Below are 25609 nucleotides of genomic sequence, written 5' to 3' on the forward strand. Positions count from 1 at the left end.
CAACATTTTTAGAGAAGAAAAATGTCAACGAGAACTGGAGGAAAACTAAGCATTTTCTGCTAAGTACCAGTTAAAGAAAACATTTAATTTTCCAGAAGCCACCTTTTCTTGAACATCCCGTTAATGGTGCTTTGCTGAGGTGCCCAGTGGGTATTTGATGACCACTGACTATTACACTGGACTTCACCACACCCAGACATGCTGTTCATGCTTATAACAAAGACCATCTGATCTATTTCCAGAAATTTCTTGAAGGAATACCTTAAACTTGAAGAAACCTTCAAATTTCTTGAAGAACTAGAGCTGAAGTGTACACTAACTTTAATTTTTTTTGGTTTACATTACATCCCTGTATCTTATTTATTTTATACTTAGTAGTTTGTACCTCTTAATGTAACTTTAATTTCAGAACACAAAGGATACATCCTGACGAAGGATTTTTGTCTTTTAATTGTGGATTTATTTGTAAGAAAGGACAAGAGTATAAACTCTCTGGAATTGGGACTGTTTTCGAACATGTTGGATAGTTGTCTAGTATTTAATCCCAAAAGAAAGATTTGCTTCCTCTGAGCTAATGGGTAGTGATGAATGTGTAGTGGGAAAGGTGGATGGGCTCCAGTGTGCAGGCTGAGACTGGGCAGAGTAGAAAAAGTGCAGAAGGCATGGTTCTCTGTGACTGTCCTTGGGGTCTAGAATGCCTCTCTCTCTTGCTGTCACACTGCCTTGTTTGCTGGTGAAGTGGTCCACACAATGTTGAATCCCAGTACAATGCTATCGCTCAGCTCTCAGAGCTGCCTAGAACCCCACAGCAATGTACCTCCACCTCAGCTACTGGTACCCATGGCCCCACAGGCCCAGGACACCAGTCTGGCCTTTTGACACATTGTGACATTAGTGACCACAACTTTCTCACATTTTCTAGTCGCAGGAGAACCACTGTCTGCTCTTCAGCGCCACAGTCGGCTACCCCTTTTCTTAAGCGTAAATCCTTAAGTCCCAAGGTGATTGCCCAGTGCACATTAATAACCTCTGAGATATGTGTGTATACTTCCAAATTTGCAAAATGTATTTTTGCAATATTATCTCAAATCTTTGTAACTAGATTATCTCTGACCAATTCCCGTTTGTACATGAAAGTAGTGGAACTCACTCTGAGTTGATGTCTCTTTCGAAGAAAACTAGAAAATCTCAAAAGAACCCAGGACAGCAAGGTGAGAAATGAAATTAAACCCAGCCTGTCTAGTTAGTACCTGCAGAACACAGGGAGTAGTCACTTTGTATACAAGTCATTATAAATGATTTATTAGTTGGACAAACATTTGTAGGCATTCCATAAATATTTGTTTAATGAATTGTCAAATGCATTAGTTACATTACATGTTAGGCACTGTGGGATATTATAGTGGCGAACAAGACATAATTTCGTCCTTCAAGGAGCCAATCATTTGATGGTGTGGCTGGCAGCAGTGTAGATAAGTAGACAGGCATTGTGAGAATCATTAATTTTAGAGAGTACTCACTATGTCCCAGCTCCGCTAAACTCTCTGCATGGATTTTATCAATGCATTGTTACCACAGCCTTACTAAATCAGTTATTATTATCATCTCCATTTTATATATGAGAAAGCCCAGGCACAGAAAGGTTAAGAAACCGCCCCCAAGTTACACAGCTAACAAGTGGTAAGGTCAGAAATCAAGCCCAGGCAGTCTGACTCAGACCTTGCAGAGAAGTGGATGGCTTGGGGGAGGTAAAGTACATAGATTTAAGATTGATTGGGAGAGCAAGAAGGAACCCACAAAGAAGCCAGGATTTCTGGCTCGAGCAATAGGGAAATTGATGCCCTTTCCTGAGCAAGGACCTATGGAAGGAGGAGCAGGTTGCTGGGAGGGTGTGGAGACATGAGGACTGCACTTTGGGACACGTTGAGTTTGAGGTGCCTGTTGAACATTCAGATGGATTTTCAAGCAAGCATCTTAAGTTCTATTATACTTGGGGAAGCAATCCCAGCTAGAAATGTAGCTTTGGCTGTCGTCAGATAACGTTTTCTTTTCTTTCTACTTGATTGCTTGAAGCTTTGGTAAGGGGCTAGAGACTATTTACAGATGCGTTGGCTTTATTCTTTATGTTTGACTTGTTTTTAAAATTTAAATCTATGGTCATGACTTACTATATTCACTCCCCTTTTCCCTCCAAAAAAAAAATATATATATATCCATGGATATATAGATAGACACAGATAGAAAGAGATATGGAAATGGATATATACACCTAAACCAGGGAAAGGAGTTTCAAATATGAAGAAGACACAATCCCTGCCCCCAGAGCACCCGTTAGCTCCCATTGAGGTGTAGAGAGAAGTGGCCAGGTCACGCCCTATCCACTTGTCCCTGATTATGAATCCATCGTATTGTATTTTGGTCAGATCTCAGAAAGTGTGTCTCATGGCAGGTCTAGGAGTTGAATTTAAGGCCATCCAGAGCGACCTGACCCTCTCTGTTTACAGACATAACTAAACACCGTAAGAGGCTGATTTGGCCCTGGGTGCATGGGTGGAAATGTGAATTCGGGTAACCTCAGGATTTCTGGTGTGAACAGGAGTAGACTGGGGTGGGGGAAGGTCATGGAAATCAGGGTGTCCGTGGGCTTCAGGGTGCAGTTCACTGTGGCTGGGCTTCATTTACCCCACGTCAAGCTTTCTTTCCTGTGGGTCCTAAGCTGTCTCCAAAAGCTGGGATCTGACAAGTTTGCATTTGATTTTTTTTTTGGCTGCCTAATGAACTGCCTCTGTAGTTCTAGCTGTGATGTCATTAGCATCTCATTGCCTTGGGCACCGACTCAGGAGAGAGATTCTTAAGCAGTCCCAGAATCCTACAGGAATGGTACCAATTTACTTCATAACAACTAATTCACCTTCATGACCTGTCAGTTTCCAGCAGCAGAGCATACCCTGCATGAGGATGGTCAGTCACTTTTATCATCCTCCTGTGCTCCTGAGTCTAGGTGGGTCAATATGTACATGCCTAAGGCCACAGGCACATCCACAAAGAGATTTTGAACACTGAGGATGCCAATAATCTCATAGCACAGTATTCTATTGGGGAAATTCATCCACTATGTGCTGTAGGATACAGATTTAGCCTAAAGCAAATGGCATTTATTTATAGCAAACTGTATTTGCAGAATGCTTTGCAGTTTTGGGGTTGTTAACGACATTCCAGGTTGGCTGTTCTTCTACTTGTAAGAAAGCTAAGTGTGATGAGGACCCCACAGCCTCCCCTGAGAGCAGTAGGGTGAATTTTGCAAACGGGGCTGAGTGGGGGGGAGCACACTTGGGTATTCTTGGTCAGAAGTTACCTTTGTCAGTTATATTCTTTTAAGACCTTAATTGTAGCTTATTTTTGTCCAGAAACTGTGTATTTGTTGAAATAGATTAAGAAACAAGATAGTGTCTCAAATTACTAGAGCATTTCTACCCAGGATCTAGAGGGCAGAAGAGAGACAAAGTAAGAAAGGACTGTCATCGGAGTGGACATAGAAGAAGGTGGCCATTGAACCATAAGGAAATAAGGCAGAGACTCTTCCCTCCACTCTCCACACACAGACCTCGCCACCACCCACTCCAACACTGAGCTGGGGTTTAAAAGCAAATGTCAAAGCTCAGACTCTCCTGAAGCTTTTAGGTTTGAACTCTTCCTCCCCACAGACACGTTGATTATTGGTACTCTCTTTGGGCAAAGGGAGATTTATCTGGGCTTTCACCACTGGACTCCATCATTTTAAGGAGTATTTCCCGATCGTATCTTTAATGGCGCATGGAAAATGCATTTTCTTTTTGAAAAATCTCTCTCATACACACACATCTATTCTTCGCTGGAGCCTGAATAGATGGCTTTGGGGAGTTAGCTGCTCATTACTTCTGTGTAAATCTCGCTCCTCTCTAGACAGCTCCATCCTGCATGATGAGGGGACCAGAGGGGCAATTCGTCTTGGCCTCCAGCAGGGCCTGCTCTGTATGGGCCTGAATATTATCAGGAGAAGGAAAATACAATTCTGATGAAAACAAGAGTTTGGTGGCCTCTCACCATCTTCCTCTGTAAACCCCTTCCTGTGCTTCTCTACGTCCTAATCTTACACCAATCCAGGGCTGAAGGATACTGAAGGGGATTCGTTGCATCTTGATTTTAATTGGGAGAGCCAGAAGACGGAAGCAAGGGGAGCAGCCCCTCAAATGTTTACAGCGATTACAAGCCTTAATGATGCAGCGCTGGAGGGCAGGGAGGCTGTCACTCAGCTCGACTGCGTTTGGGGTTGCAGTGCCCTCTCGTGGCCCAATTTGTCTGTCAGATGGTGCACCCTAAGTGATGAATGGGCAGGGGTTGTATGTCTTATATACGGATATGTATGTAGGGTGTGGGGGTAGTTTCTGGGTGTTTGGGGAGTGAAAGTGAGAGAAAAGAAATCTGGGGGCATATTATTTCCCCCTTTAAGTAAACTATACTCCATGTGAAGGATATGGAGGGATATATATATATATATATATATATATATATATTTTTTTTTTTTTTTTTTTTTTTCCGGTACGCAGGCCTCTCTCTGCTGTGGCCTCTCCCGTTGCAGAGCACAGGCTCCGGACGCGCAGGCTCAGCGCCCATGGCTCACGGGCTTAGTTGCTCCGCGGCATGTGGGATCTTCCCGGACCGGGGTACGAACCCGCGTCCCCTGCATCAGTAGGCGGACTCTCAGCCACTGCGCCACCAGGGAAGCCTCTGGAGGGGGATTTTTATTTTCCCTTTAGAGTTTTATTTTCCCTTCCTTGTGTCTCTCACAATTATGTCTCTCACTCTATATTTTTCTCCTTAGGATAAGTTTTATGGATTTGTTTTACTCAGCTTTTTATTATTTGATTGAAAGGAAATTGTACCATGACCTTTTTTTTTTTTTTAAAGTAGCCAGGTGTTATTTTTCCGTAAGTTTATTTTCTGTGGTACCACAGTGGCCACACCGGATTGATCACGCCTTTTCTTTCCTCTCACAGAAGTCATTTTAGAGCTGATATCACCATCTCGTGGTCATTTCATAGAAATGCTTCTCGCAGCCTCTTTGTTGAATACTTTCTCAACCAGGAGGTTGAGATGACATGTGGATGGATAATGAAATGCTTGTGGGGGTCAGGAGGGCCAGCAAGAGACCCTCCAGCTCCCCGGCAAGGCTTGCACAGTGAAATGTTTTTGAATCTTATCTTGAAAAGAAGCATGGTCTCTTTACTGATTTTTTTTTTTTTCATTTACTTTCTCTATGAACGAGGGCCTGTTTTTCTAGAAATCACATCATAGTTGCAAAGCTCTCACCCCACCCCTACTTATCACAGCCCAGTTCATACAGCCCGTTGAAGAAGATTGGAGGCCTGGCCAGGGGCTGGGTGAGGAGAGTCCTGCCAGGTCGTGGCCGCTTTACGAACCCTCCCAGTGGGGTTCACTGAGTTTCATGAGCCTGAATGTCAATCAAGATGTACACGTGGCTTGGACTTGACTCTGGGGCTAGCTGGTGTGGGCTTCTGGACTTCCAATTGGAGGCCATCATTCTTGGTTTTGGTGTGTGCTGTTATGCAGTTCTCTTATAACCTAGCAAGGGCTTGAGCTCAATCTTTGATCCGTTATTAAACAAAAGGCACGTGTGAAATTATATTCCATATTTATAGTTTCTAAGTGAGCCTTTGCCTTTGCACACAGAAGGAATCTGGTGTCAATGGAGCTGCTGGTAAAAATGTCTCACCTGCACAGTGATGATGCTCATGTGGGAAACAACAGTGCTGAAATGCCCCTGGACACTTCGAAACGGTCTTACATTACATCGCGAACAAGGGGAGAATAACAGTGCTCCCTGAGCCCCATCAGAGGGAACTCTGCTATGAAGTCATATCTCACAATTACCTTCTGGAACCACTTTGCAAATCCTTCCAACCAGTTTCCCCAAAGATCTGGTCCCTCAAGCTCGGCACTCTTGATGAGCCTGAGAACCAGAAGGAACATTCTGTGTCTGCCTGTTGTTTCCAAAAGCCCAGCCATCTCCCTGAAATTGTTTCATGTTCGGGCATACAACTGTGCACAAAGGACCAGGGATCTCCTAAGGAACCCAAAGCTTTTTGTTAGCAGATTCTACTTCCATCTTTCTTTAGACTTAATAAATTAAATGAAAAATTATGAAGGCTTGGAAGAGAAATGTCAAGCAATGCTTTCTTCCATAGGGAAGAACTCTTCTGGTAAGCATTTCCAATGTTTGTCACCAAAAAGAAATCAAGAGCTTCCCCAAATACCTTTTACTCATCAATCAAGGGCAATGTGGACCCATCTTTCAGGCTTTGTAGTGCAAATCTTTTTGAAAAAGTCAAACTTCCTTCTGTATCTTTAATACATTGATTAATAATGAAGCAGAGAAGTCCTGTTATTCCCTCTGACTTAACGGCTTTAGGATCAGACAAGACTGGATTTAAATTTCAGATCTCACTCTATACTAGCTGTGTGATCTTGAGGCTCTTGGCCTCACTTTCCTCATCTATAAAATGGGTGTAATGATAGAACTCATGCGGAGAGTTGTTATAGGGGTTAAGGGAGATCTTTAACAGATCTCACTTTCACTGTACAGACTTGATAAATCTTACTGATAGTTATGATTAAAACTGTGATGATGGTGCTTCAACATGCACTAGCCATTGTGTTTGGTGCTCTAAAAATAGCTGGCTATTTATGACCAATGCTAGAGGTAGGTATTATTAATATCTTCATTTTTGGGTGAAGAAAATGATTCATAGAATAATCACTGCTATTATTGTTTGTATTATTGATGACAGCCATAAATCCAGCACAGATACAGCAGAAGCATCCATCTGAAAGGATCCGTGATTCTCAGAAAGGAAGAAAGGAAGAAAACCTGGTCTCACATTTGGAAGGGTCATTTCCAGCTGTGTGGGTTTCTGGGAGGATGGGTTCCCCACATGGAGTGGGATAACAGCATCACATTCTTACCCCTCAGAGTCATTTTCTGACCTCTCAAGGACTTGAGTCTAGCACTCAGGGGCCACGAGGCCATGCAAGTCCCTGCTCTTTCACCCCCCTCACTGTTCCTTTTTATTTTGTGTCTGCCAGGCAACTCCCCATCCGACGAGTCAGAGGAGCGGGAAAGAGACCCCAAGGTGCTGACATTCCCAGAATACATTGCCAGCTTGTCAGAGTCTGGCACCAAGCGCATGGCGGCTGGAGTCCGCATGGAGTGCCAGAGCAAGGGACGGTGCCCCTCGTCCTGCCCCCTGTGTCATGTGACATCCAGCCCTGACACCCCTGCCGAGCCAGTTCTGCTGGAGGTGACCAGAGCAGCCCCCATCTATGAACTGGTCACCAACAACCAGACGCAGAGGGTAAGAGGCCTGGGACTCGGGGTTCAAGGTGGCATCAGCAGCAACAAAGGGCTTTCCAAGTGGCCTGAGGGGGCGACAGGGTCAGCTGAGCTCAACGCTACAATATGGAGAGTGAGCCTTTTCGTTTAACTACTCCAGCCACCTAATTTGCTTAGATTTGCATTTTTGCATATTAAATCAAATCAGTGCATCTGCAACACCCATGGTGATGACTCAGGAGTTACCGCTTGGCATTTGTACAGGTCTTTGAGCAACAAGGGCTGGAAGGAGGAAGGGAGATAAGGAGGCATAGCAATCACAGTCACCAAAGCTTTGTTCAGAAAGCCTCAGGGGGTGGTCGTGGGAGAGGACTCAGCAGTACCACCCCCTTGTTGGCCCGGCAGGTGGGCCCGCTCCCCTAACTGATCCAGGACTGGGTCAGCTAGGCTAGAAGGAGCACATTAGGTGCAGATCCCCAAGGGAAGAATCTGCCCACCTTAGTCTGGAGGGGGTTGGTTTTCTGCCCATCACTCTGACTCTTAAGAACAAAACTCCACGTCCATGCAGATCTTTCTGCCTTATATGATGCAGCTGGGTCATGACATTTCCCAGCCACTCCTCTTTTTCCTCTGCCCCTCCCTTTCCCAAGGTGCTAGCAGGAAATGAATGGACCCAAAAGGGTAAGCTAAATAAATGCAGCAGAGGCAGTGACTTACCTCATTTCCTAGCTCTCTGATCTTCTCAAGGACGTTAAGAACAGAGCGGGTCAAAACACAGACAACAATGACAAAAATAGAAAACACAAAAGCTCAGGGTGGGGGACTTCTGAGACTAGGCAAAGCCACTTTGGGGAAGAGATATAGTAGAGTCACAGCAGTGAGCTGCTTGCCTGCCTGAGAGGTGTGTCTCTGCAGGTGGGGTGATAATTGCTTTCTCTTTTCTCTTTCAAGGGACACCTGGTGCATCACAGTTTGTTTCATAGGTGATGCTCAAACCAACAGGAGGGATTTTGCATGTGTGTGTGTTTCTCTCTCCTCTCTGCCTCTGCTACAGAGACTTCACTGAGTGTTTGAAAATAAGGTTTTTCACAGGAACAAAAAAGATAAATTTTTCCTTTGGCCTGAAAATTTCTCTTCACTCTGATAGAAGTGACTATGGGAAGAGAAGTGGGAGAGAAGAGACCACTGGAGGTGGGCTTGAAAGGATGATGAGAAGGAGGGGCTTGTGTCACCATGGAAACCCCAAAACTGCAGTGCTTTTAATCCAATGCCCAGCCCTCCCCTTACATGTCCCACTCTGTCTTCTGTGAGCACCCAAGGCTGCTTCTCTGAGCACCCCAGGAGCTCCTGTGCACTTGCCTGGGAGCAGCAGAATCAGGGAGCTCACGCATAGAACCATCCTATGGGACATGGGCATGCGAAGCTGCAGACAGGGAAGAGCTTGGCGGGAGAGGGGGGCCTGGAGCCCCTGCTTCCTGTCAGGCCAGTACCAGCAGAATGAGGAAGCTGAAGGAAGTTTTGTCTTTAGCATTGCCCCTCTCTGTCTCCCTGCACTGGTCTTGGGAGAGTGGTTGAGAGATACCTCCCCTCTGGCCATATTTTGAACCTTTAATTTCTAAACACATAGAAAGGTGGCCTGAGCAGGAGTTCAGTCACCATATCTTCTCTCTTCTTCCTTTGACATTGTCTGTGTCCACCATTCCCTCCACTCCTCTGCTTTTCTTTCTAATTGTGCCCTTTCTACGAAGGAATAGAGATGAGGAATGATGAAGCAAAGGACCAGTGGAGGGGAGCTAAGTCCTGGCATTGGTAACTCGCTGTGTTCCTATCCCTACCTGTCAGGTAGATCTTCAGGCCAGTTTTCCAACCTCTTGGCCTCACTGTCTTCCTTCTGTCGGACTAAATAATCTCCAATGCCATATTTCAGTCTAGTCTGTGATTGCAATTTAGAAACAAGTAGATCAAACCATATGACAAACCAGGTGTGTCAAACCCAACCAACTTGAAGTCACCACCTTCCACCCTAAACTATACCTGCTTGTGCTTCCACTTCAGTGAACGGCATTCTTTTCTACCAAGTTGCCCAAACTGGAGACCAAGGATGCTTCCTAGACCTTTCTTGTCCCTAACATCTAATCCATCATCTAGGGCCACAAATATCTCAAATCCGTCCTCTTTTTATTATACCCCCTGTCACAGCCTAACTATTTCGGTCATCTATTGTAATATCAGGCCACCACCTTCTTGTTACAGTACCTTCTTACTGGTTTCCCTGTTAGACCAGTCAGAGTCATCTAACTAATTAGTCTTAAGGCTGATATGAACTTCTGATCATATAGCAGCAAGGTAATTCAGTGGCTCTGCAGAATCTATTGAATAAATCTACAGTCCTTAGCACATCATTACAAGGGCAGTTCACGCTCCGATTTTGTCTTCGCTTACATGGTTAGTCTGTACCCACTCTATACTTTATGCTTTATCCTCCAAAATTTAACTCCTTGTACCTCCTTAAACAAAACGCGTTTTCTCCCACGCATCTGGCCCTTCAGACTTGCAACTCTTTCTCCCGGAAGTGCCTTTTCCCACATTACTGCCACTGGCAAACTCTTCACTGTTACTTCCAAGTTTCAGCTCAAACATGACTCTCCCTTACACTCCCAGGCCATCCCGATGTTCCTTCGTGTAGCTCCCACTGTATACGTGCATACATCTTTTAAAGCATGTATCACCTACTATCCTAGTGTTTATATAGTTGTTCACCCTCCTCTAGACTGTGAGAAACTTTCTCTTCTATGGAATCCCAGTGCCCAGCAGTGGTCACACATAGTTGGCATTCTGCAGAATGAATGAACGAAGTGATGAATAAATGGACAAATGAATGGATAGATGAACTTGGCTTGAAAGTTCAGCTCCTTGGACTTCCCTGGTGGCGCAGTGGTTAAGAATCCGCCTGCCAATGCAAGGGACATGGGGTTTGAGCCCTGGCCCGGGAAGATCCCACATGCCTCGGAGCAACTAAGCCTGTGCTCCACAACTACTGAACCTGCGCTCTAGAGCCCACAAGCCACAACTACTGAGCCCGTGTGCCACAACTACTGAAGCCTGTGTGCCTAGAGCCTGTGCTCCACAACAAGAGAAGCCACCACGGTAAGAAGCCCACGCACAGCAAGGAAGAGTAGCCCCCACTCGCCACAACTAGAGAAAACCTACGCGCAGCAACGAAGACCCAATGCAGCCAAAAATAAAAATAAATAAAATAAATAAATTTATATATTAAAAAAAAGTTCAGCTGCTTTCCTTAGAGAAAAATTGGAAAATTCGATTTCTTTTCTGGAATCAGGATTAAATCTAATAACAAACAAGGATTCCTATGGAATGCCTGGCACATTGTAGGTACTAAGAAAAATGTAGTTTTCCCTTCTCTTCTTTCCCCAAAGCGTTCCTTCTTGTTTCCTCTCTTGTACCCTCATCCTACCTACACAGTTACCTCTCGCCCAGGATTTAGAGAGTAGGAACTCTCAGCGAATGGTCTGAAACGGCATTTAGAATGTTTGTCATCATGTGTATTGTCATCAATAACTTTGGAAGGAAAATCTGATCGGGTTGCTCCCCTGTTTGAAACACTTTGATGGTTTCCTGTTGCTCTTAGAATGTGACACCCACCCCCACATGGTGTCCTAAGGACTTTGTAATCAGCCGGCCACCCTCTCACTTTCTTAGCATCTCTTTGCCCCTGCCCCCGCTCTGTCTCTTACAGCAAGATGAACTTTTTCTCAGTTGATTTTAGAAGTCAGGTTTCTTGCAGGCTAAAGTCTTCTTAATATTGGTTTTTCTACCTGGAATACTTCCCCAAGCTTTGTGACCGGATTACTCTTGACCTATCCCTCCAAGCTCATGGAGGCCTTCCCAAACTCCTCTGTGAAATTGGCCCCCTCCTTGTCCCTTCTGCCACCATTTCACCCTTTTCTGGAGCCCTTATCACAGTTCTGGTTATTTATATAACTTCTGTTTGTTTATTATTTAGCTGTAAGACTTAATGCAAGCAGGGGCCATATATATCTTATGCACTGTATCCTTAATGCTTAGGACAGGAAATCGTTCCTACAGGTACTTAGCCAATAATAGTTGACTGAAGACTGTAGGGCAGCAGCCATGATGTCTTCTTTACTCTGCTCATCTCAAAGGATGTCTGTTTTCCTAGTTAAAGAAAATACACCTTTTGATTTGAATTTGGTTTAGTCAGGTAAAGCATAAAGTGAGCACCTACTGTGAACTGGTATTCATCTTGGGAGCTGGTGGATACTATGTTAATCAAGAGAGCTTGATGTTTCCATCAAGCCTGAGATGTAAAATCCGTCCTGTTACCCATTTACTAACCTGTGACCGTGAGCAAGTTACCTAACCTTTTGGACTCTAAGTGTCCTCCACTGTGAATCATGATAACTGTCTAACATGGAGCTCAAATTAAATTGTTACTGAACCAAACTCGGGTCTGCTCACCCACGCACAGTAAAGCCAATCTACTGACACCAGATTGTGGTGAAGGAAAATGCAGTGTTTATTGTAAAGGGCCAATACAAGGAGGACAGGTGGCTTGTGCTCTAAAACCCCAAACTCCCCAAAGGCTTTCAGGAAAACAATTTTAAAGCCCAGGTGAGGGAGAGGGGTTGCAGAGTGTGTGATCAACTTGTGCACAGTTCTCTGATTGGTTGATGGTGTGGTAACAGGCCAGTGTCGCAAGGGTTAACATTATCAGTCCTTAGGCCCCAGGAGGCCTGAGGGCTACTTGCTCATGGTCATCAAGCAGTTAACATCTTCCATTTGCTGGGGGGGGGGGGGGGGTTCACATCTGTAAAACAACTCAGGAAATGTGCATCAGATACTATTATCTAGGCACTTCAGAGAGGAGCTAAAGCAGAGGTATGGGGGAAGGGTCTGCCCCCAGAAGGCTCCATAGGGTCTGCTCCCTTACAAAAGTGTTAGCATTTAAAGGGCTTTGTCTCCTTAGGTAGGTTTATTCCTAGGTATTTTATTCTTTTTGTTGCAATGGTAAATGAGAGTGTTTCCTTAATTTCTCTTTCAGATTTTTCATCATTAGTGTATAGGAATGCAAGAGATTTCTGTGCATTAATTTTGTATCCTGCTACTTTACCAAATTCATTGACTAGCTCTAGTAGTTTTCTGGTAACATCTTTGGGATTCTCTATGTACAGTATCATATCATGTGCAAACACTGACAGTTTTACTTCTTCTTTTCTGATTTGGATTCTTTTTATTTCTTTTTCTTCTCTGATTGCTGTGGTTAAACTTCCAAAACTATGTTGAATAATAGTGGTGAGAGTGGGCAACCTTTTCTTGTTCCTGATCTTAGTAGAAATGGATTCAGTTTTTCACCACTGAGAACGATGTTGGCTATGGGTTTGTCATATATGGCCTTTATTATGTTGAGGTAAGTTCCCTCTATGCCTACTTTCTGGAGAGTTTTTACCATACATGGGTGTTGAATTTTGTCGAAAGCTTTTTCTGCAACTATTGAGATGATCATATGTTTTTTCTCCTTCAGTTTGTTAATATGGTGTATCACATTGATTGATTTGTGTATATTGAAGAATCCTTGCTTTCCTGGGATAAACCCCACTTGATCATGGTGTATGATCCTTTTAATGTGCTGTTGGATTCTGTTTGCTAGTATTTCGTTGAGGATTTTTGCATCTAGGTTCATCAGTGATATTGGTCTGTAGTTTTCTTTTTTGTGACATCTTTGTCTGGTTTTGGTATCAAGGTGATGGTGGCCTCGTAGAATGATTTTGGGAGTGTTCCTCCCTCTGCTATATTTTGGAAGAGTTTGAGAAGGATGGGTGTTTGCTCGTCTCTAAATGTTTGATAGAATTTGCCTGTGAATCCGTCTGCTCCTGGGCTTTTGTTTGTTGGAAGATTTTTCATCACAGTCTCAATTTCAGTGCTTGTGATTGGTTTGTTTATATTTTCTATTTCTTCCTAGTTCAGTCTCGGGAAGTTGTGCTTTTCTAAGAATTTGTCCATTTCTTCCAGGTTGTCCATTTTTATTGGCATATAGTTGCTTGTAGTAATCTCTCCTGAGCCTTTGTATTTCTGCAATGTCAGTTGTTACTTCTCCTTTGACAAAAGACCTATATGCAGAAAACTATAAGACACTGATGATGGAAATTAAAGATGATACAAACAGATGGAGAGATATACCATGTTCTTGGACTGGAAGAATCAACATTATGAAAATGACTATACTACCCAAAGCAATCTGCAGATTCAGTGCAATCCCTATCAAACTACCAGTGGCATTTTTCATAGAACTAGAACAAAAAATTTCACAATTTGTATGGAAACACAAAAGACCCCGAATAGCCAAAGCAATCTTGAGAAAGAAAAATGGAGCTGGAGGAATCAGGCTCCCTGACTTCAGACTATACTACAAAGCTACAGTAATCAAGACAGTATGGTACTGGCACAAAAACAGAAATATAGATCAATGGAACAGGATAGAAAGCCCTAGATAAACCCACATACATGTGGTCACCTTATCTTTGATGAAAGAGGCAAGAGTATACAATGGAGAAAAGACAGCCTCTTCAATAAATGGTGCTGGGAAAACTGGACAGCTACATGAAAAAGAATGAAATTAGAACACTCCCTAACACCATACACAAAAATAAACTCAAAATGGATTAAAGACCTAAATGTAAGGTCAGACACTATAAAACTCTTAGAAGAAAACATAGGCAGAACACTCTATGACATACATCACAGCAAGATCCTTTTTGACCCACCTCCTAGAGAAATGGAAATAATAACAAAAATAAACAAATGGGACCTAATGAAACTTAAAAGCTTTTACACAGCAAAGGAAGCCATAAATGAGACAAAAAGACAACCCTCAGAATGGGAGAAAATATTTGCAAATGAAGCAACTGACAAAGGATTAATCTCCACAATTTATAAGCAGCTCATGCAGCTCAATAACAAAATGACAAACAACCCAATCCAAAAATGGGCAGAAGACCTAAATAGACATTTCTCCACAGAAGATATACAGATTGCCAATAAACACATGAAAGGATGCTCAACATCACTAATTATTAGAGAAATGCAAATCAAAACTCTGATGAGGTATCATCTCACACCAGTCAGAATGACCATCATCAAAAAATCTACGAACAATAAATGCTGGAGAGGGTGTGGAGAAAAGGGAACCCTCCTGCACTGCTGGTGGGAATGTAAATTGATACAGCCACTATGGAGAACAGTATGGAGATTCCTTAAAAAACTAAAAATAGAACTACCCTATGATCCAGCAATCCCACTACTGGGCATATACCCTGAGAAAACCATAATTCAAGAAGAGTCATGCACCACAATGTTCATTGCAGCTCTATTTACAATAGCCAAGACATGGAAGCAACCTAAGTGTCCATTGACAGATGAATGGGTAAAGAAGATGTGGCACATGTATACAATGGAATATTAGCCATAAAAAGAAAACGAAATTGAGTTATTTATAGTGAGGTGGATGGACCTAGAGACTGTCATACAGAGTGAAGTAAGTCAGAAAGAGAAAAACAAATACTGTATGCTAACACATATATATGGAATCTAAAATAAAAATTGGTTCTGATGAACCTAGGGGCAGGAGAGGAATAAAGATGCAGATGTAGAGAATGGACTTGAGGACATGGGGAGGGGGAAGGGTAAGCTGGGATGAAGTGAGAGAGTGGCATGGACATATATACACTACCAAATGTAAAATAGATAGCTAGTGGGAAGCTGCCACATAGCACAGGGAGATCAGCTCGGTGCTTTGTGACCACCTAGAAGGGTAGGGTAGCGAGGGTGGGAGGGAGGGAGATTCAAGAGGGAGGAGATATGGGGATATATGTATACGTATAACTGATTCACTTTGTTATCCAGCAGAAACTAACACACCATTGTAAAGCAATTATACTCCAATAAAGATGTTTAAAAAAATAGGGAAAAAATAAATTAAGGGCTTTGTAAATTCTAAAGCTCTACACAAATCATAGTGATAACAGAGAATCCCTGCTCCCTTGAGGCTCCCAATCCAAGGAGGGGGTGTCAGTATGGACTTTATGTCATCTCTTCTAACCTGGGATGGATGGGACATAGGATACTGGCTTTGGACTTGGACATGTTGATTTTTGTAGGATTATCTCTTCTTTTTCTTATCGTCTTCTCTTTTTTTCTTTCTTTTAATTGTTTGGCCTAGAACTTTCCAGGATAGCTGTTTCATTTCTCTAATTTATCCATTATGTGTGGGTGTGGTGAGGATGAAACAGAGGGAAGAGAATCAGAGGAAAAGCAGAGGCTGCAGAGGTTGAGTTGACCTGGAGAGAAAGCCCTGAGCTTGCCCTGCGGCTGTCTCAGGCTCTCCCCAACTCTGGGCTGGGGTTGAGGCAGCAGGGCCTCACACAGGGCTCAGTGCCTGTCAGGACCCAGTTCCTCACCAGGGACTTGCCCCTCTCATAAGTTCTCTTCCCTCAGTGATCTAATTTTATCTTGTCCTTTAATTGAATAGTGAATATCTGCTGTGAAACCACTGTATGTAAAGAATTACTCTAGGTTCTATGTTATTAACAAGCTTCCACACAAGACGCAACCCTTTCATTCAAAGACAATAACAATTGCTGTTATTTATTGATGGCTAACATGTACTATTTACATACAACTAATGTGTGCATAGCATAGGCACTATGCCATGCCCTTTGGCATGTGTTTATTTCATCTAATTGTCACAACATCCTTATAAGGAAAGTGCTGTTTTTGTCCCACTTTACCATTGAGGAGCCTGAGTTTATGTAATTTGCCCAAGGTCACATGGCAGTGGTTGGCAGAGCTGGAGTTCTCACCTAGAGGGGCTGCCCCAGAGCACAGCTCTTAGCCTGTGTGTCACGTGGTTTCTACCTTCTACGAGGAAAGAGAGGGCTAATGCATAATCACAACCCAAAGCAGAACTGCATAAATATTGTAAGTGAGATACCAAGCATGCTGAAGGAATGCAGAGGAAATACTGGGGCAGGGTGAAGAGCGCAGAGAAGGATGCTCGGAGAGGCATCTGAGAAAAGGCTGAGTGCCTCTGGCCCGGGGGAGAGTGGTCAAGACCGGCCCTGCTGAGCATATGGGGAAGAGGTCATGTCTCTAGAGCCCTAGGTGTGGAATGATGGTGTGGAATGGGAGGGAGGGAGATGCGAGGTGGAATCAGACTTGATTCCAAGATGACAGCCCTCAACCACAGGGATGAACTATTATGCTAATGAGACAGAGACACCGTACGGGGTCCTACAGGGTCCAGGCTTCCCAGAAACACTCTTCTGGGGTAGAAGTAAATGGAGACGTGGTGCTACAGGCTGCTGACTGGAGTTATTTAGGGCCAAGCAGAGCCCTGATGCTCTGTCTCATTACTCTGGGGACCCAGCCCTGGCTCCCTGATGCTTACTCTTTTCTCTGCCCTCTCTTGCAGCTCTTGCTGGAGGCCACCATGAGCTCCCTCTGGTGCTCCGGGACCGGAGATGTCATCGAGGACTGGTGTCGATGTGACCCCACTGCTTTCGGAACTGATGGACTCCCTGCCTGTGCGCCTCTCCCACAGCCCGTGTACGATTCCCTTTCTCGGCCTTTCTCTTGCTTGTGTGCCTCGCCATTTTTCTGCAAACATATGTTAAAGAGTGTCTACTCTTTTCCAAGCCATGGGCTGGGTACTGGGGAACAGAAAGAAAAATATGGTGCAGTACCTGCCTTAGGGGCGCTTTCAGTCTTCTAGGGAGGCAAGTGAACCAATTTAACAGTGGCAGAAATGGTAGGATAAGAGTTATATGAGACATTTAAAGACAGTGTGGAAAGGGAACAGTCAAGTCTGAATTTGAAGAATAGTGAAGGCTTCATAAAGGACATAGCACTTGAATTTCTCCCCAAAGGTGGAGAAAGCAGGAGAGCATGGCTAGAAGAAAAGAGGGGTAAATGTAATGTTGCCGTGGAGGAAGGTAGAGGTCAGTAATAAGACCCAGGACAGCAACACACTTACGGGGTGTCGGGCACAGTGTGAAGCAGTTAGGTACTGTTATCACCACCACCACCCCCTTTAATAGACAGGGAAATGGATTCAGATGGACTGAATAGTTTTTCCACGGTCATAGAGCAGGAAGCAGGGCCACAGGTAAGGGACCGTGATCTTACCCATAATAGTATAGTACACAGAGGATACAACTCAGAGATGACTTTGGGTAGAACCAGCAGGGTTTGGTGACTGATTGACTGTGGGAGTGAGAAGGAAGGAAAAGTGGAGAATGGACTTAAGACTTATGACCTCAGTGGCCGGGACGATGAACAGGCTACAGCTGAGAAAAGAAGCGTCCCAGGATAAGCAGGCTCGAGGAGGAGGTTGGCTCCCTTTGGACCTGCCTGAGAATTAGAGTGGGGCAGTCCTGTAGAGATAGTCAGCGGTCATGAGGAAAGATGATCTGGGGCCCTACAACAAAGTAAACACTCGAGATGAGAAGATTGAACTCAGCCCCAAAGAAATGAGACACGGGACCACAGCTATGAGAAAGGATGCTCCAGAATGACTGTCATCTGGGAGGAGCAGAGGGCCAGGGATGTGCATTAAGGGGCGTCTGCATTTGAGGGGTGAACAAAGTACAGAGGGCTGCAAAGGTGGCTGAAAATGAACATGTCCAGTTTTCATACACTCAGAGGAAGGCTGAACAGAACTGGCTGAACTCACGTAAAGGGCAGGAAACCCTGCTGGCCTCGAATGTGGCATCTGCCATGGGCGTGAAGCACAGAAATGTTGTGTCTAATAAAGAGGGATGGTAGGACGAGCTGGAGGAGCCTGGACTGGTAAGGCAAAGAGAGCCCAGAGGGAGGATCCTGACTCAGTGACTGGAGGGCTGAGTAAGCAGGAGCCAAATGGCAGGAGGAGACCAGCAAGTGAGAGGCTGGTCTGTGTGCATACTGCTGTCTGGTCTGTTCCGTGAAAGTGTGGGTGGGCCTTAAAGGGCCAGGACTGAGCAGGAAGAACATTGAGAAGGAGGAGAGCACAGTGGTACAGGGCCATCACAAGCCAATGTCTTCCTTTGTCTACAGGCCTTCTGTGTGGGCCATTTAGACACGCCAGCCATTGGCTTCTTGCTCTTTACAGCCATGACTTAGATCTCTCAGCCCGAAAGAGAGTCAAGCTCATCATTAGTGAAAGGTCTTTCTTTTGGCAGAAAGGGAACTCTAGAAGATGGTGCTTGTAGACTGATTCGCCAGCTAAGAGAGCTACCTTTGACACACAACACTAAATCAGGTGGATGCCAGATCTAGCCATTGGCGTCCTAGGACTGGTTTCATTTCAAAATCTGCATTTACTAAATGTCATAGCAAAAGAGATCTAATTGGGCTAAATTTCCATAAACAGGAACATCTACAAAGGACTTCACTTTTCTTGTCAACTCTAATCACTTCTTCCAGCAGCAAACCGTAATTTCTTGAATTTTTATTGGTAGTTGGATATAGGAATGCACTCTAGTTTTACACAAGCCTGTTTAAATCATACACACTCCTATTTCTCAGTAGAGGCCAGCCTCAGTCCATGTTTTCATGGAATCTGAGTTCTCAGTAAGGCTTAGTTACTTACTTAAGCTTCCTAATGCTTTTTTCTTCAAAATAGCCCTCTGCATATGATTCTAATTAATGAATATCTGCACTGTTTTGGGTCTGTTCCATCTTTAATGTTATAGGCAAACTATGCACTCCTTCATAGTAAGCCACTAAAGAGCATGTGGTTTGTGTTTATTTTCCCACCAGTTGAATTCCTTACTGTTGCTCCCACAGCTTCCCATGATGTCTTGTTAAAGTTCTTATCACACATTATTACAATCACATGCATAATTTGTGTGTTGGTCTAGTGACCACTCCATAAAAGAAGGGGCTGGAGTTGGCTTTTGCACCAGTGCCTCTTCAGCACCGAGCACATTCTTTTAAGTAGTGGGTGCTTAATAAATATTTGTTGAATTGAAGTTGAGCATTGCTTTGATGGGATCCATCCACAGTACCTTGCCTGGGGATCCTTGAGACCAATGACACATCTGGTGAGCTGAGTGGAGGCTAGAGGACCAGGATTATGGGTGGTCATGAGATATGGGAGCGAAGGTTGGCAATAAATGGCAGAGACTCATGTAAGGGAGGGAGACTGGCGTGAGACAAACAGGGAAAACTCCCTAAAGCCAGTGGTCTAGGAAGAAACGGGACAAGAAGCAAGTGGGAAACCTAACACACACACGTGAAGTCAGAACAAGGCAGAGAGTTGAAATCTCCTGGATCATTAGAAGATCCGTGCCAATGAATGTTAATAGTGTTTGAGTCTCTACAATAGTGTTTATTGAGTCTCTACAAGTATAAAGAGTTATGAGATGGCAGAGTGGTCAAAATGGACAATTTACATGACACAAGGAGACAATGAATTGGGAAAAGCAAGGAAAGACCATAGAGTCTGGAATCAGGATATTCATAGAAACCCAAGAGTAAAGACAGAAACTGAAATCAGAACCTGAGTGTGCAGACGTAGGACAACGCCCTGAGGAGAACTTGACATGTGTCCAACTTTCTCTGGCCCAGTAGAGCCCCCTATGAGCATTACCTGCAAACTGAGCGCACGTTAATACCCGTAGCAAGAGGGGAAGCCAGGGTTCCGCCAGCAGGGCAATCCTGTGATGTTCTCGAAGCTGAGCTGACTGTCCTTCTTAATGCAGAGCTCTCCCAGACATCACCTATAGTGGGCCTTGGTATGAGCATTATAGGCACATTTTCTTATTTTTCAAGAGCAAACCCAGAAAGTACATTTTCAAGCCCTATAAAGTGCTACTCCAAAGGCCCCATCCACTAACCCTGTAAAATGCAGGCATCCATTCATCTTTGACTCACCTGCTTATTTATTTATTTACAAATATATGTTGAGTTCCCAATTTGTGACAGGCACTTAGATGAACAATATATAGACTTTAAGGATCTTCAAGAATCTTTATTTTACAGTGAAGGAGACACACCCTCAAAGAAATCATCCTAGTGGTTGGTTAAGAAAGGTTAGAAAAAAGAGTTTACGCTATAATAATAATTGAGAAGGTGGCCAGTAGTGGTATTGGGGCTGGGCCCCCATTTCATGTTTCTTGCTGTCTGCACTCAGGCTCAGACTCTCCACGGTTCATGAGCCCAGCAGCACCCTCGTGGTCCTGGAATGGGAACACTCAGAGCCTCCAATCGGGGTGCAGATTGTAGATTACCTCATCCGTCAAGAAAAGGTCACTGACAGGATGGACCACTCCAAGGTGGAGACAGGTGAGCATCTCCCACTTCACAGGCTCATCTTGATCCAGGGTGGCAAAGAGAAAAGAAAAGGAAAATGTCCTGCCTCCTGGCTTTGCCCTGGGTCCCCAGGCAATGTAGGAGGAGCAGGGAGAAGCAGCGGCCATCCTTTCCATTTGAGAGTTTTTGCATGGTGAGCATCTGACAAAGTCTTGTTTTAATTTTGTTTTTGTTTATGAAAGAGGTGTCCATTTCATTGTCTCTAGGCACACAAAGAAACAACAATACAGTACACTAGTTATCCTAGCCCATAATTAGGAAACAATTCTGTGTTAACCACTGCCATGATTACAGAAAAAAGTTTCTTTGCTAATAACCCCAGCTCCCCGCCCCATCCAGGCAAAAGCATGTAGAAACAGATGTGCTTATTACCCCACGTCTTGTCCTAAAGCAAACCTTGCTTCTCAGGTACAGCTAGAAGAGAGATGTCTTAAAGGAGTGGAAACACCCCATGAAAAATGTTTCATGCCTTAGTATTTCACTGTCTACACATAGGGAAAGGTGAAGGTAAATCATTCCTAAAACTGACGCATGAGGATGGGCACCAGCAGGGTGGTAGCATCCACAGTGTAGTGCAGGGTAAATAGCTTCTGGTGAAACTATCACTGTGGCTTGGAAACATATGCACTGCCTTTGGGCATGGAGAGCTGGCTACGGCTTCTTCCGAGGCTCTTTCCTGATGCGCACAGGTACTGCAAAGGTCTGGCAATGACCATTGACCAGAACGGCTGTTTTCTGCCCAAGACAAGAACATGTCATGAAAGAGCTCGCAGATGTGCTACGTACATCTTGCCTTGGTTGTCTCAGCTAACTCTGGACAGATGGCTCCAAACTGATGAAATATGAAACAGAAAAGACCATTCCTTCTGGGTCTCTTTGCCCTGCTAGGAAGATGAGAAGACCAGGGACCGAGTGATTTTAATGTTAAGTTCTAACGGAGTCAGTCCCAACCCGGTGTTGCTTGGCCATGCCTGTTTCTCATGCCTTTTCCATTCCTTCCCCTCTGGGCAGAAACGGTGCTGAGCTTTGTTGACGACATCATCTCCGGAGCGAAGTCTCCTTGTGCGATGCCCTCTCAGGTCCCGGACAAGCAGCTCACCACCATCTCTCTGATCATACAATGCCTGGAACCTGACACCATCTACATGTGAGTGACAGACACCTGTCTAGTTATTGCTTACCCTGAATGCCCCCCAGACTTTTAGCTGGTTCCTTTTAGCTACTTGAGTTCCTTTAGAGACTTCGAAAAACATGAGTGTCTCAAGTCTTGTCTCAATCAGCATTATAGAGAACCTTCTCGGTACTGGAGGGGGAGGACCAAGAAAGATAATATAGTCCCATCCTAGTTTGCATCCTAGTTTGCAACATATAAACAACTAACGTTAACATCAGGCAGATTGAAATTAAAGCTAGATGTAAAAGAGCAAGGAACCTGTTGTAGAAAAGAAAGAAGTGATTCTTTCTGACTAGAGAGGACGTTATCTGAATTAGGTTGTGTAGAATTTCAGTAGGAAGCATAATGTTGGAAAAGGCACACTGGGTGAGCGGCGAGTAGACAGCAGGGTAGAAGCAGATAGTGAATAAAGGGGATAGAAGAAAGTGAGCTTGGGAAAATAGAGTGAATGCTGTTAAGTCAGAGGAGATGATTAATTTTGTTTTGTAGGAAAGGAGTAGAATACCAAGAATTCTGCTCTAGCGGCATTGAAATAGATAGTTTATAGAGGTGAGAGATGGTCTTTCTTCAAAGAAAGTACAGCGAGCTCCTGTATTGTGGCACATGGAACAGCTCTATTCTTTCTGGTGCTCTTCCCCGTTTCCCTCGGTGCTCTGGGAACAACAGTAAAGTATTCGCGAAGCAGACATAAAAGATACCAAGAGAGGAGAGATAGTGATGGAATCTAAGTCATGACGGGAAAATTGCGGGGTGGGGGGCGAAGGCAGAATTCATAGCGATGTAGTTCTGGGACTCTTTGACCCCATCAGTATGAAAAGCATTTAACGGTTTACAGATGAGGTCACGGGAACAGAGTCAGGGTTTCTGGAATAAATCATTTCCATTTCCATAGTGGAAGAGTTCAAAGATGAAAAGCACTAGAAATGTGAGTGGCATGGATTGCAAGATGAACTTAGATGCTCAGGCTGAATACCTTCAGTACAGGAAGGAGATGTAACCAAGGGGCCAGGCTGATGAAAGTAAAACACATAAAGACAAGTGGTATTCTGGAGGGGTTGGAAAATACAGAGAGACATAAATGATAATAGTAGGACAAAGGAAAGTCTACTTAGGATTCTCATCAGCTGGCCTGAGATTTGGGCAGTCTGGCCCTTCATTAGGAGGGGAACAGGTAAAAGGAACAAAGATTTGGGAACATGGAACACCTAACCCGCTGTAAATGCCTCAAACTCAGTGAAACTGGAATTACCATTTATAATGAGGGCCCACTAATTCCTGTCACTAAGTAACAAACGTTAATTAGGAATTTCAAAGTTCCTACAAGCACGAGGCTGGCATGGTTGTCCGTTAGGCGTGCCAGCCCTTACCCACTCTGGGACCCTCCTCATATGGGCCTTGGTCTGGCTACATCTCACAGACACCCGAGGCCGATGGCTTCTCCCACTCTGCTATCCTAGGTGAGCTTCTAGTGTCTCCCTCTTAAGTCTTGTAAAACACAAACGTTCTGTCAAGATTGATTACTGAAGAAATTAAGAGACAGTGCACTGGGCAGAGGGGAAAAACAGCCAGTGTCCACTAGGTGGCGCTGCAGATCATGTGCAGAGAGCATGCAGGCGGGCCTGGGAGAGACGTTCCTCCTTGCAGAGCCATCCAGTGGACCAGAGCTTCAGTCCCTGGTGCAAGGACAGGAGCCCTGCGTTAAAGAGTTGAGAACACATGGGCCCCAAACCTGATTTTGTTTCTAACCACTAAGTGATTAAGCAGAACACTGAACGTTTCTGCAACTATGTTTTCTTATCTGTAATATGGAGGAAGGCAGCCTTCATTTACGGAGGGTTCACTACGTGTAGGTGCTTCTGGGAACCACCACCCCCGACCCTGTGAGATTAGGGTTATTGTTCCCATTTTATAGATGAGGAAACTGAGGTTCAGCAACACTGAGTAACTTCCTCAGAATCACACAGCTTGTTGTCTGGGTGTGGCGGGTGGTTAAGAATTGAATCAAGGTTTGCATTCTCTTATCTGCGTCTCACTCCCCAGCCAGTCCAGGCTACTGGAAGGATCGAGCATGATCTTATAACTCACGTGCAAGCATAGAGCTGGCTCTTCACCCGGCGTCCACGGAGGCAGAATGGCCTTTCAGTATAGATGGCTTACTTTGTCATCCTGTGCACTTTAATGCATTGGAAAAGCATTATTCTGAGAAGGGTCGACTGTACAAAAACAGTTAAGAATCCCTGGTTAAAAGAGATCTTAAAGTGTGTCTGGTACTCTATCTTCATTTTACAGATGAGGAAACTGAGGCCAGAGTGGGGAAGTGACTCCCCGGCCTTGTAGCCTACCACACCCCACCACAGCGTGCGCTCACAGCAGAGCCGCTGCCTTAGGGGGCATGAGACAACGAACAGATAATTCAGAATAAGGGAGTGGATTTGGAGCCATCCGTAGAAACCACCACACCTGGAGGGGGGCAAGTGTGAAAGTCGCAGACAGAGACAGTCAGCCCCTGGCAGGAGGCCCAAGGATACTCCATGCACTTCAAGTTTCAGTCCTTTAAAACATCAGCCCTGGAGCCAGAGCAGGGCTGCGTTGGTTCACACACACGCACACACACACGATATACATGTTGTCACACAGGCTCTAACAACAGGCTGAACAGTCCCAGCAGCCAGGCAGAGGTGGAAAGGGCCCGGGAGCTTTGGACGAGACAGTGAAGGGACTTACACATTATCCCTCTGGATTGGGAGCAGGGCTTATCTCTTCTGTCCAGTAATTCCGGCTATAATCCTCTTACTATCCTACGAGTGTCCAGGGTGGAAATGATGCTGCTGACTGTAAACGGAGGACCTTCCTGAAATAACTGCACACGACATTTCCACACGAAACGCGTAGAGTGTTCCCCAGGCTTGCTTCAGTAGTAAAAATAATCTGACTACTCCTCAGGGTCCCTCCTGGACCGAGGGAGCCGGGACCGCTGAGGATGGGTTTTTAGGTCAGGCATCCTCTCTACTTAGAAGGATGTGGGAAGACTTTCGTTTCCTAATAAACGTAAGGGCTTTGCTATTAAAAATGGTAAGGACTTAGGACCCTAAATTTTGTTACTAATTGCCCGGTGAGAATAATGAGAATTAATTACAGCCCACACAATTTCATCCCAGCCCAAGATCCAGTAGAGTTAGTGGGAACTCACAGCAGGGTTGAGCACAAAGCAAACTCCGAGGAGTGGGACAAGCGGGAGGGGTGAGGATTAACTGCGTCCCAGGCACTGAGAGAGAGCGCCCATCTGACAGCCACTTTGGTACCTGAAGCTTAGGACATTTCTCAGGGAATTTCTCCAGGGAAATTGCTAAAAATTAAAGGTTCAAGGTTAAATAAGGGTGCGCTACAAAAGGCGGCTGGAACCTACCATAGACAGTCTAGGGCAGGTGACCCCTAAGCTTGTACATATCCAGGCAGACAGCATCATGTAGCCCATGTAGCAAGATGCCAGCCCTGACCTGGAGTCCCAAGGCGATGCTCGGGGCCCTGGGAGGCGGATGGGAAAAGATGAAGCAGGGCCGTCTTACAGAGGACAGGGCAGCAGGCAGTCTGGATCTCAGGCGGGCGGGCTCAGGAGTGTGGGCTCAGACACCCAGTTGCGGAGGGACCAGTGAAGG

At 44.8% G+C, this 25609-nt stretch overlaps 1 protein-coding gene across 2 annotated transcripts in view; it reads left to right on the forward strand.

Moving 5' to 3' along the window:
• The window catches only part of ASTN1 (astrotactin 1), a gene marked incomplete at both ends in the record, with an annotated part of 323470 nt that overhangs the window by 278086 nt on the left and 19775 nt on the right, over positions 1-25609 (forward strand). For both annotated transcript variants that reach the window (XM_082865541.1, XM_082865542.1), the window contains 4 exons: positions 7144-7412; positions 16899-17032; positions 20601-20752; positions 21791-21926. In XM_082865541.1, the coding sequence (XP_082721667.1) occupies positions 7144-7412; positions 16899-17032; positions 20601-20752; positions 21791-21926 (691 nt within the window). The remainder of the gene's footprint in view (positions 1-7143; positions 7413-16898; positions 17033-20600; positions 20753-21790; positions 21927-25609) is intronic.

This window comes from Leucopleurus acutus (assembly GCF_964270905.1).
Source record: "Leucopleurus acutus genome assembly, chromosome: 2".
NCBI classification, from domain to species: Eukaryota; Metazoa; Chordata; class Mammalia; order Artiodactyla; family Delphinidae; genus Leucopleurus; species Leucopleurus acutus.